Source organism: Melopsittacus undulatus, chromosome Z, assembly GCF_012275295.1.
Source record: "Melopsittacus undulatus isolate bMelUnd1 chromosome Z, bMelUnd1.mat.Z, whole genome shotgun sequence".
Taxonomy (NCBI): Eukaryota; Metazoa; Chordata; class Aves; order Psittaciformes; family Psittaculidae; genus Melopsittacus; species Melopsittacus undulatus.
In genome coordinates, this window is record NC_047557.1 from 2,205,833 (window position 1) to 2,219,131 (window position 13,299).

General features: G+C 40.6%; 1 protein-coding gene across 1 annotated transcript in view; it reads left to right on the forward strand.

Moving 5' to 3' along the window:
- DYM (dymeclin) overlaps nucleotides 1–13,299 on the forward strand; it is a 225,360-nt gene that overhangs the window by 171,762 nt on the left and 40,299 nt on the right. Inside the window, exon 16 of the mRNA XM_031045692.2 lies at nucleotides 11,557–11,739. Coding sequence (XP_030901552.2) covers nucleotides 11,557–11,739 — 183 coding nt within the window. The remainder of the gene's footprint in view (nucleotides 1–11,556; nucleotides 11,740–13,299) is intronic.

Sequence of the window (13,299 nt, forward strand, 5' to 3'; positions counted from 1 at the left end):
AATATTTCAGGCAGTTTATTTAACTGGATAATGCAGGTTTTTCATATATATATTATAAGAGGGTTTTGCTTCCAACAGTTGAGAAAATGTCATCTGTGGCTTATAGTTCATGCTAGAGCAGGTACCTCTGTACATAGGCTTCTAGAATTACTTCTGTATGCGTTGGGTTTTCAAATCTCAGTTAAAGGTTCATTCTTCAGTGTTCAGGCTGCGGCTGCGTCCATACCATGCGTCAGGAAGCATAGAAGTGGCCATCAACTTTTGTGTTTATTAGAACTGATGCAGTGTCCAGGGGAATGCACTTGAAAAATAAGACAGAATGTAGTAAAAAACACATTTAATTTGGAGGTTGCTCCATTTATTTGGCTTGCCTGCCATCATCTCTCAAAAGGCTGGTTTTCATCTGCTTCCTATTTGTGTTTTATTCCACTACAGAAAGCAGGTCTTGAAATTTGGGTTTTGAGCTTTTTTTAGGCCCATCTTAATGGAATAAATGATACTGCTACTGACAGTGACTAGTTCTGAAGAAGTGGTAAGACAAAAACAAATAAACCTACTTTATTGTATTTTAAATAGGCTTACCTATCCTTTAGACTGCAGACCTCCTCAGAGATCAATAATGCACTTTTTCCTTTTAATATAATAGATTTCTCATGTCTTTATTTATCCATCTCCTCTAATTTTCAAAATATTTAACATCATTAAAAGAAATAGTAAGGTACATATGCCAAGTGGTCTCATGAAGTTGTATTTCTGTATGACTTTTCTAACTGTGCAGCTGTATTTTAATATATCAGAAGAAATAAAAGGAGTCTCCGTTATTTATCTTCAGCTCAGGGGTAAAATGATGTCTGTAAATCAGCATATTCCTGCTCACAACAGTTTGAGAATCTTGTACCTTAATTCCTTATCAAGAGTCTCTTATCTACGACCTGACGGTTTTTATCATGCAATGTTACTATTTAAGGAGCTACAGCGTGAAAAGAATAACCACAGTCATCAAAAGTTTTCTGTGTGCATGCTGTCATCTTCTGTATGAACAGCAATGTATTAAATCAACCTATTTTTGTTATTCTTACTTTTAAACATGGCTATTATTGTCAGGAGGCAGTCTACAAGTGGTTTTTTTCTGGCTTGTGGAAACTATTAATGTCCTACTCAACCCAGTTTACCTTTGCAGTGATTTTCTTGTTTGAGCAAAGCAGGGCTCTTACATTGTCTAGGCATGGGAAGAATGCCTGGCGGCCTCAGCAGTAACACTGCTTCATTTGCCTCCTTGACATTCTCCAAATTGTGATGATGGAAACTCTGCTTTTCCAGCTCCTCCTGACTTTCTTACGTCTCCCGCAGAAATTTCAATAGCAGTTTTCACCCTAAGGGCAAGAATACAGTCTTTTGGCTGCTGAGCATGTAGGGAGTAGCACTAACTTTTCCCACTGACATCCTGTGCGTCATCAGGACCAGAAGATCTTCTGCTTGGGTAGTATGGAAATTATGGAAACCTAATGCAGTCTGTGTTCATTATTGAGGACTTGGATTCTGCAATCTTACTTAACGATGTTTCTTTTCTTGAACAGGGTCAAAATTACTCAGTGGTACTTTAGTGGAAGACGACTGTTATAGTTGCAAGGCAGTCTGTTTTGAAGTGTCACAGCAAAGATGCTGAACCACAGGATCTGATCAGTGAGGAACCAGCAGAGGCCTTCCAAACTGTGCAATTGGCAGCTTTAGTGAGGAATTGGTATTTATTCAGTTAGTTTTGATACCTTCTCAATTAAAATAGCTTAGACACGGAAGACAGGTCTGCAAAATCCGCAACACTGAATGATGTTCTTTAATAGCAGCAGCTGATTTATTAGAAATACGCTCTTAGATATACATATATTTTGCAACAAGTGTCATGGTTGTTACTGCCAAACATAATATTAAGGGTGGAGAAAATAGTTGATTATATGGAGATGATGCTGTAGCTATAAGGAAATGGTGGATAAATTATGTTCCTACAACTGTAGTGTACTTTATGGAGGAAAGTCTGGGAGGTGTGAAGGGAAAATGTTAAGAAAACTGTTTGGTTTAAATTGCTAATCGGTCTTTTTTTCTGTCTGTTGGCAAGATGCAATATTTTTCTGTCTCATTTTTCTTCATCATAGAAATAAGGGCTTCTATACTTCAGTTAAACAGCACACAGGATAAAAAGGATAAGAACCCATTCCAAAGAAGCATTAAAGAGGTGATAAGGATTCTTAAATCTGGACTAAAGTGCATACTGAAACACAAACATCAGTGTGTGCTAGCAGCTGTGCCCTCCTGCAAAACTGTGAAGTTTGTTTCTTTTTGGAGGACCTCTTGCTTCAAAAAGGTTCATCAGAAGTTGTTTTAAAGGAATAGGCTTTTAGGTCAAGAGATTTCATTAAGTAGCATTTACATATTAAATGCATAAATGTGAAACTTTATGTGAGCGTTATATAAGACCTGCTATGCAATTAAAGAAAAATAATTAGGAAGTGTGGAAATTTCAGTTCACGTAGCAGTAATTACTGCATAACACCTCCGAACAGTGTTCTGGTGACATTTTACAGCTAAGCTGTGTGTGTAGTGCTAGCATCAGAAACTTTTTCACTTGAGTAACATCTTTAAAGTCCTTCAACTCTACTCAAGGTAGATGTGTTCTGTTAATTAAAGCCTGTATCATGACGATCCATTTGCCATTGTATAGTAGAGATGGGTTTGCCTATGGAACTTGTCCTTTCCTGTTCTACTCATCAAACTAAACAAAATCTTCCTGTACCTCTGAGGAATACTGCTTAGTTTCAAGGAGAAATGGAGAATTCTTCATTTCCTTTCAACAGCATGATTTATTTCAAGCATGATTTGACAAAAACACAGACTCATTCTTTTAACTTCAGTTTTCTTAGTCATGAACATTGTCATTTTTAGAGCAGCAGTTGCTTCCCAGGCTTTGTGGGACCTTAGAAAATGATTTGGTTTAGTTCTACTAAATACTATGTGCATTTTGTTGTTATGGTTGCATGTGGTTTGGAAATACTGGTTCTTCCATGGACAGCATTGTAGTCCCTAGCTGTTGACTATCAAGTATTTTGGGCACTTTGGTGGGTCCCCTTATGCTGGACCTTATTGTTAGGCTTCAACTGAACTCTGAAACTCAACCTGGAACAGATGTCTTCCATAGTCATTTAGTTTTTCTAAGCCAGCTGGGGTGAAAATTATTTTAGTCAATCTGTATCTTAGAATGCCAGGTTGGAAGTGACCTACAGGTTCATCTGGTCCAACCTTTCTGTGCATGCATAACCTAGACTAGATTAGAGTCGTTATTTTTGTCATCATAGGAAATCACTGAAGGAGAAGATTGTCACCCTTTGGTTTTTCAGGGTGGAATTCAGCGCTTGAATTAGATGGGAAGTTCCCAAGACTGGAGTTTGGAAAAGCTGGGATGCTGGGATGAAATGCCAAAGAGGAGATAGAATCATAGAATAGTTAGGGTTGGAAAGCACCTTAAAATCATCCAGTTCCAATCCCTGTGCCATGGGCAGGGACACCTCACACTAAACCATATCACCCAAGGCTTTGTCCAACCTGGCCTTGAGCACTGCCAGGGACGGAGCATTCACTGCCTCCCTGGGCAACCCATTCCAGTACCTCACCACCCTAACAGGAAAGAATTTCTTCCCTATATCCAATCTAAATTTCCCTTGTTTAAGTTTGAATCTGGTACCCCTTTTACTGTCACTACAGTCCCTAATAAAGAGTCCCTCCCCAGCATCTCTATAGCCCCCCTTCAGATACTGAAAGGCTGCTATGAGGTCTCCACACAGCCTTCTCTTCTCCAGGCTGAACAGCCCCAACTTTCTCAGCCTGTCTTCATACAGGAGGTGCTCCAGTCCCTGATCATCCTCGTGGCCTCCTCTGGACTTGTTCCAACAGTTCCATGTCCTTTTATGTTGAGGACACCAGAACTGCACACAATACTCCAGGTGAGGTCTCACAAGAGCAGAGTAGAGGGGCAGGATCACCTCCTTCAACCTGCTGGTCATGCTCCTTTTGATGCAGCCCAGGATACGGTTGGTTTCTGGGCTATAAGTGCACACTGAATCTGGCTCATGTTCATTTTCTCATTAACCAACACCCCCAAGTCCTTCTCTGCAGGGCTGCTCTGAATCTCTTCTCTCCCCAACCTGTAGCTGTGCCTGGGATTGCTCCCACCCAGGTGTAGGACCTTGCCCTTCTCATGGTTAAACTTCATGAGGTTGGCATCCGCCCACCTCACAAGTGTGTCAAGGTCCCTCTGGATGGCATTCCTTCCCTCTAGCGTATCAACCGAACCACACAGCTTGGTGTCATCGGCAAACTAAATAGATCTATCTAAAGTCCTGTTCTCTGGAACTGAACACCTTCTGCAGTCGTGACGCTGAATCAGTCTCACAAAAATGCCAAAGCCTGCGTCTCTTCTGCACTTAAGTTCATCTCCATCCTTTTGGGTTTGGATGACAGCTCATGCTTTCCTTTTAAAGCAGAGGAGCAGATCTGTAGAAGAATTGAGTAGCTGTAACATCCCCCCAGAAAGTGAAACATTGATATGGGAGACTGAATGTCAGGTTAAAGCTATTCCCCTTGTCCTGTCCTTACAGGCTCTTGTCCAAAGCACCTCTCCAGCTTTCTTGTCGGCCTCTTTAGGTATTGGAAGACTGTTCCCCAGAGCCTTCTCTTCTCCAGGCTCATGGGACATTGCTGGAAACCTACTTTTCGACTTACTTAGTTGTTCATAATGGCAAGCGTCAGGACATTAGGTTTATTCAGTAAAGTGTTGGGCAGCAAGCTTCAGTCTGGTGTGACAGCTCTTCTTTCATTTCTGAGCAGTGATCAGAGATGACGGGGTTAGTTTTTGAGGCTATATCCACCATAAGCCCTGCAAATTTCCACTTAATACCCACTTACCCACAATTCAGCATCATGGACAAAAGTTATCTGGGTTTGACATAGAACAGCCAAAGAGTATGTGCCAGTAAAACAGATGAAGATAAGATTTCTGTTACCAGAGTCCTGGCTTTGAAGTTCATTTGCGTACTGAGTACAAGAGTAGCTTTCTTGGACGCTTCCTTCTTGCCCCTCTGCTCTTCCATTCCTTTGGCAGAGCATGTTTATTTTGTTGAAGGTTTTATTTTCTGCTGAAAATGCAGGAAATTCAGACAGCGCTCTTGGAAGCTTCCCAAAGCTAATACAAACAAGATACATATGCTTCTCTTAAAGTAACTAAAAATAAAGTAAATTATTTGAAACTATTTAACTGCAGAAATTCCCCTGTAAAGAGGAAAAGGAAGTTTACATCAGTGTAATTGTTGATGCTGTTATATTATCAAGGTGAAATTCCCTGGAGTGTCAGCTTGTCTACTCCACACAGAAGACTACATCACCCTGGAGTTTATAATGGTGTTCAGGCAGGCGTGGAAGAGCTGAAATGTCCAAAACCACCATCACTTGACATATTGCTTAGCATATAGCAAGCTAGCTGAAAAGAAGTGTAATGGAAAATGGACCAAAGCGGTCCATTCATCTAGACTTTTTGTGAATGCAGTTGATGGGTCTATAGCAGTTTACCAACTCTTTTCTCCTTCTTTCAACCTGGTAAAAAGAAGAATGTAAGGAGCTGTCAGTTTTGCGTTCATTTGGTGTTTAGTATTTTTGATGTGTGTAAGTGTATGGTCTGTGTATGTTTTTGTTTTCCATAGCTAACAAAATTGCCTTTAAAGCCATATCTGCATAATGAAGGAAGTAGTTGTTAACGGTTACAAGATTTTATGCTTGCATCTTGAGCTTCTTCAAGTAGCCTCTTTACAGTTTTTGCCTACTGTATGCCACAGAGGGTCTGCAGTGGCAGTAATTGTGAACTAAAGCCACCAAGCTTCACCATAAAGAAACTTGCACTTTGGAAAATTCAAATGTTGAAGCATCCTATTAGTGGCAGCAAGATACCACTCACTAAAAGCCATTCATTCCCATAACAGTAACTTCAGAACTGTGTTTGGACATGTTTCTTTGGGTCAGCCTGCATTTCTGTCATGTATTTGTTTTCCTGTTACAGGTGACATTGCCGCTTTATTTTATCAGGTTTCCTTGGATTAAGACTTCACTAGTGTTCTTTTCCTGATGGCTTGGGGCTTTTTTTCCACCCTGTTTACACTGTGTGGGTGTACTGTATTGCATTACCCATCCCTGCTCGGGTTTTGGGTTTTTAGGTAGATAAGGTTCTTTGTGTTCATTGTGCTAATTGTATAACTGCCTTTTTGAGAGCAATCATTGTGCTGTTTCAAGAGGCAGAAACCTCGAGGAGTTACTTACCTAAAGGTACCTGTGGGATGGAAAATTGCTGCAATGTAAATGCCCAGTGAGTAGTGGGGCTTTTTTGATGGTGGTAGTGTCCTGGTTGTATACATGTATTGTGTTTACTGCTCTGTTAGGTCTCTGTTTTATTAAAGCCTTGCAAAGTAGGCCTCTTTAGCCTTAAAATTACATTGCTTTGGGCTGCAGATTAATATACATCCAGATAAAAAGAAAAAAATACTGTTGCATTTAAGTGAGTGAATAGATAAATATATAATCCTATTATAACACATCTTGTGGAGATGATGTGAAACTTAAGTTTGTATGCTAGTGCTTTTTAGAATTATAGAATAGAATCACAAGTGGTTTGTGTTGGAAGGGACTTTAAAGCTCATCCAGTTCTAAGCAGCTGCCATGGGCAGAGACACCTTCCACTAGACCAGGTTGCATCCATGCTTTGCAATACCCCAGGTACCACTGGGCAGTGCTTGGCTTATAGCCTGTGCCTATGACTCCAGATCAACACATGAGCCAAGCTCAAGCAAGAGGCTTCTGCACGACTCTGAGCCAAAGCAGGGACAGGAGCACATGAGTCAGTTCTGCAGAGAGGACACATCTCATGTGGCATCCTGAGGCTGGCCCAAGTGAACATCAGGCTGCTGGGGTCACAGGCTGCAATCACAGAGGAAATGGCTTCAGCGAGGCTAACAGGATTCTTAAAGGTGTTCCTCTCTCTGAAACTTAACACAAAGCTAATCTCTTTGGGAAAGAGCCTCGTGTCCATCCTTGCTATAGATGTCTCTTCATAACAACACAAGTGACTGAAATTCTGGTTTTCAAATAACTATAATTTTCCATACAAATAGAATAGGAGGAAAGAAAACAGATTAATTTCGTCTGTTTTTTATTAGATAGTACAACCCCCGAGGGATGGTTAAGCAAAGTTAACCTTACTGACACATGGACACGCTTCCCTTTTTCTCCTAAGAATAGTCAACATTTAGAGGCTGGAGATCTTCATTCATTCATAATGGAACTTTTTTATCCAGTTCTTTATTATTACAAAAATCAAAATTAATGGCAAGTTTAAAGGGTGAGCAATCAGAATGTTCTGATGTAGGAACCAGGAGATGGCTACCATAAATTAAGCAGGTTTTTAGTGACACTGGATTCTTGTATCTTGGTATTTAGGCTGCTTGACTTCTGGTATTTTATAAGCCATATACTTTCAACTGTTTTTACACATAAGTGTCTTTACATCAGTATATCAGTACCGAATTTTCTGGAAGTCTTTTTCCAGAAGGATACCGTGCTAATTGTTAATTATATTGCAGTAAGGAAAGCAACAGCATTCCAAGATGGTCAGAGACAACATCCAGCTCTGCCCATAGTTTGCTTTGGCTTTGCACATTTGTGTGTTCCTTATTAGTGTTTATCAAACTCAAATTATTTTTCTCCAGATAATGTTCCCATTCTTGTGCTCGTTGTTTTTTCCTCTGCATCCTGTCAGCTTGGTTTCATTCTCTTTTCTCTGGCATTATCACTTGCTTGTTCCTTTTCCTTTCAACAAAAGAGACCCAGACTACCCACAACTGTACCTGGATCTCCTGTAGCTGTTGCTGCCTGCTTTGTTCTATATCAACTAGAACATGACCAAGCATCTGGCTTTTTGCCTTCAAAAGTAAAGTCTTTGCCAGAAAAGGTAGCACATTTAATTCTATTCCTGAGAAGAAACTGTGGGGTGGTTGCTAGGATTACCTGCAGTAATGCTAGTGCTGTGCCTACATCTCCATCCCCTTTGTAGTCATGAATTCAGTCTCAGAAAGTTGGTACCAAGCTTTAGCTTCCATGTTTCCTTTAATGATGGATATAATGATTTATATGGGCATAAACAAACGAAAACGAGGGGGAGGACTGGTACTCATCTGTCAACAGAGGCATTATCTAAGCTCTGTTTTGTAAAGGAACACTGTAATAATTCTAAATGTGAATGCCATGTTGAATTTACCAATTGTAAGCAATAGGAAAATGTCATTACTTTTAACTCCTCTCCCATTGAAATACATATTGAAACTTGTCTACCAGTTCCCCCCGAAAATCAATATGTGTCTTTTTTTGTCACAGGACAACTAATTCAGTCAAAGAAATAGCCTTACAAGATTGCAGTGGATGATGTGGTAGTCCTTGTCTTGGCCATACCTGTTGAGCATTTCAGCTGTGTTCAGTCTGAAAGCTAATATGCAGGGTAACAAACTTCTCTTCAGCAGCTGAAATGGTTCTGTAACACTATGTATATCTGTTGTTACACCATGTCTAGGTGCAGGGGGGCTATAGCTTGATACTGGTGAGCAATAAAAGCTCACGGCATTTCGTCAGCTATTACAGCAGTTCTCTATTGTCTCATCCCAATGCTGTCCTTCGCTTTATGCTTGTTTTTTCCTGTTTTGACAACTTTTAAGCCTTTACAAATGCTTTAATTGCTAATTATAGGAGCATAAAGCTCTCCAGGTAGCATATATGCAATACTGTGATTCAGTGCCACTTCTCTGTCTTTTATGGAGCTCAGTCTTCTTCTAAATGGTTTCTTTATATAGTCGCTTGTCAGTAATCTTCACTGTAGCTCCTGGGTTTTTCTTCATTAGGGTCCCAGATTCCTTACCTGGAATACAGTAGCTGAAAAATAGATGGTTGGTTCTGTCCATCAGCTTCTAATAGTTTTAAATGTATTTACTGAGCAATAACCTCTGCTAGGTTTTAATCATTTGAAGCTGACCTGTGGCAGAGTCTGCCTTTTCTTTGAATAACATGTTTGGAGATGGTTAGCAATGCTTTCTGATTAAACCCGTTGTGATGCCCAGGTTTTAAGTTAGGCATAACTTATAAAAAAACATTTATTTTTTGAAAACCAATTGTGTGGCTTGTTACCTTTCTGGTAACTGGATAGATCTCACTTGATCCTGAATCATAATGTTTCTGCAGAAGTGATGTATTCTGTATTTTAGGATAGTGTCTCAGTCACCAGATCATCCTATTGCACTAAGGAGAGAATTGCACCAATGCTTAGAGCTTTTTAAAAGCTACTATGATATACCATATTCTGACATAAATCCGAGTTGACAGGCAAGTACCACTCCCCAGATGAGTTAGCCAGGTCTGGATTGCTGGAGCAATTATTTCAGTTTTTGTCTAATAATTTGCATTAAATACATTTCACATCATCTAACAGGGATGCTGTTTTATAGCACTGTAAATAGGAAGCTACAGACAGAGGAGCCACCTGTGTTTTGAATGTAAAGATTTTTCTGTCATAGAAGAATGCGATAGTATTGACAGGCTAAGTAGTTGCAGTGATCAGCTGTGTAAGGGTTTCTGCCAACATGGTTAGCACACTGCAGCATGAATTACCACACTGCAGTGGTAATTTAGGTGACAGAGGCAAAGTCAATAAGGAAACAGGAGGAGATCCTCGCATTCAGAAAAAAATCTGTAACCTCCACAGTCAGGTATCATTGGTGAAGAGGGAGATTTAGTTGGAATGTATGCACCAAATACTGTTCTTTAGACCAGAATTATAGAATCATAGAATCACAGGTTGGTCTGCGTTGGAAGGGACCTGAAAGCTCACCCAGTTCCAACCTCAGCTATGGGCAGGGACACCTTCCACTAGAGCAGGGTGCTCCAAGCCCCTGTGTTCAACCTGGCCTTGGACACTGCCAGGGATGGGGCAGCCACAGCTTCTCTGAGCACCCTGTGCCAGTGTCTCAAGTTTCAGAATTCCAGATTTAAGAAGGTTTTCATCACTTAAATCTCCTTTGTCCATGCAGAAGTCAAGCAGTGTGGGTAACCAAATTGTAGTGCTGATGCGTTTCAGCATCCTCAGCACCATGGAAGACATGGGGGAGTAGGTTATGGGAATGATGCTGCCCTTGCTGGAAGAAACTTATCTTTGTGTTCCACTGAAAGTAGCCAGAGCAAAGTGGTACCAAAGAATTTTGCTCTTTAATTGAATCTAACCAGGATAATGACATGTTCCCGTGTTCTCTTCTGCCTTGCTAGGAGCATATATCTGACAAGTGACGATTCCTACAATGCTACCTTATAGAAGAAAATAACTACGTACAGATTGAATGACAGTCCAACAAAATGCTGTTGCAAGAACAGCCTCATTGTGAAGTATTTAAGTGCCTTATGATAACTCAGAAAACTAGTGCTTTGTAGGCAGTCGGCAAAAGGAAATGCCAGTGGTTTCAGTGTTCATACTAAACAGAAAAACTCAGGCCCGTTTGGTATGCTTCAAGTCCTTGCCAGACCTGTAAAGTCTCACAATCCAATGTTTGATGTGGTGGAGAGACCTAACAAAACAAACAAAGTAGGTTTGCCTTTTCTACGCTATCCCAAGGGAGGACAGAGAGCTCTCCGGTATGAACAGCTGTATTAGGTACATCCTGATGAGCAGCCCAAGGAGAGAAATCCAGGCAGCTAGCAAGGGTTCTCATGCCAGCTTGCTCAGTGTAGAAAGTTTGAATTTCACAATCATCAGGGATACTTTGCCACAGGCATTGACGTGATGAAAAGCTCTACAAGTTTATCTTGAGCGTTAAGGCTTAGCGCACTACAGAAGATGTCTTTTATCATTCATTACAAATACTCTTCTATGCTAAAAATACACACACAAAAAGGCCAGGATAAATTCTGGAGAACAGTGGCAGATGTTGAGGGGTCAGTGGGGTTTGATCCAGTCAGTTTTGTTCTACTGTCTTTGCTTTTCCCTTTCACCAGCCACTTTTAATTTTTATGATATTTTTTCCTCTCTTTTTCTCCCTATCCCTGTTCCCCAAGCAGGGGCTCACCAAGAAATGTATTGAATTAAATGTAACCTGAAATGCTTTTACTTAGCATAGGAAGGGTTGAAAAGATTTAAATTCACTTAACCCCTAGTGAATTCGGCTGATTGCAATATGTTAATGCTTTTTGGCATGAGAAGATGGCTGCTATTGAGAGAATCAAGCTATGAGGCTGAGTGCAGTGCATTTCAGTTAAGATTGTGGTTATTACAGGATAAAACAGATCTCTTTCCAGATAGATATGCCAGATTTGCTCACTGTGGAGACTTTAACCAGTTAATAGCTCCATTGGTAATAATTGCCTGTGCGCTATCTTACTACCTTATAGGTTTTACAATGGAAAAGGGCACACTAAACTTGTATTCCTTTCTTAAAGGCACAAGACCTGAATGTGATCGAGGAAGTGATCCGAATGATGTTGGAGATCATCAACTCCTGCCTGACAAATTCCCTTCATCACAACCCAAACTTGGTGTATGCACTGCTTTACAAGCGGGATCTCTTTGAGCAGTTCCGAACTCACCCTTCCTTCCAGGACATAATGCAAAATATAGATCTGGTGAGTGTTACATTATTTAGAGGATGCTTACACGTGGTTATCTGATCTTTTTATCCTCTTGAGAAGTGGAAAATACTCATCATATTATCAGTTTAGTTTAAAAAGTATTAAAATGTTGAGGTTTTCTTCCTTATTTTCTGGGCCTCCAGTGTGATTCTGGACAACATCTTTAACTTGGCAGAGCCAGAATTCTTCTGGCAAGAAATTCCCAAGATGCAATGCTGTTCAAGGCCAGGCTGGATGTGGTTCTGGGTAACCAGATCTAGTTGAAGATGTTCTTGCTTTATGCAGGAGGGTTATATTGGATGACCTTTGAAAGTCCATTCCAACCCAGACTGTTCTATGAATCTTTCACTCCCATAAGGAAGGACACCATCAGCTTCTGTTAGAAACCTGTCTTTTAGGGAAGAAAAAGCCAACTTTCACCACCAACCAATTTTTCTTTTCTCTCACTCCAATTACCAGCCAGTAAATTATTATATAGGGAATTACTTCTTTTTTAATAGCTAAGAACAGGAACTCAGCTGCCATATTCCCTGGGCTGTAGAGCCCTAGAATCCCAGATTGGTTTGTGTTGGAACGGACCTCAAACCTCATCCAGCTCCAACCCCTCCCACAGGCAGGGACCCCTTCCACTGGAGCAGCTGCTCCAAGCCCTGTGTCCACCCTGGCCTTGAGCACTGCCAGGGATGGGGCAGCCACAGCTTCTCTGGGCACCCTGTGCCAGCGCCTCAGCACCCTCATGGGGAAGATTTTTTTCCTAATATTTAACCTAAATCTCTCCTGTTTAAGTTTCAACCCATTACCACTTGTCCTGTGGTCCCTAATGAAGAGGGACTGCAGAGGGTCCCTAATGAAGAGGACTGTAGTCCCTAATGAAGAGTCCCTCTCCAGAATCCTTGTAGGTCCCCTTCAGGTACTGGAAGACCCCAGTTTTCTTTCTGTTTGTGAACGCTCTTGGCTTTCACCTGCAAAGTGTCTCTCCACAGCACTCCCTTTGGATAAGTAAACATATTAGAAGAAAACAAAATTAAATAGCTGTGGAGTAGAAGCTGTTACCAGTGTGGCTCTCCATGGAGTATGACTTTGGAAAACAGTTAGCTGTTAATTAATTACTGCTGCAGCTGATAGTGGCTTTAATGTTCATACTGAGAATCTGAGTAATGATTCCTGATAGAAAATAACAGATTTTAATTGCAATAAATGTATCTCTGTCCTCTACTCAGATTTGCAGAGCTAGGCAATGCCTGAAGTTACACTATGACCACTAGATGCAAAATACTGGAAGGAGATGCTGAACAGGGCACTAAATTTCATGCTGCAGTGAATAACACATTTATTCAGATGATTTAAAATTTGCTGAGGTTCTGTTTTGATCTGCTTTTATTTTAAAATATTACAGGAGATTGAAAGACTTCTGATGATCCATAAAGGAATGTGATCTTAAATATCGAGCTGAGATCCTGCTCTGTACCTCTCTCTTCCTCTTCTCTTCTTACTTCATATTTTTCTGGTCATGCAAGAGCTTATAGAGCAGAAGATTCAAATATCAAAACTCTA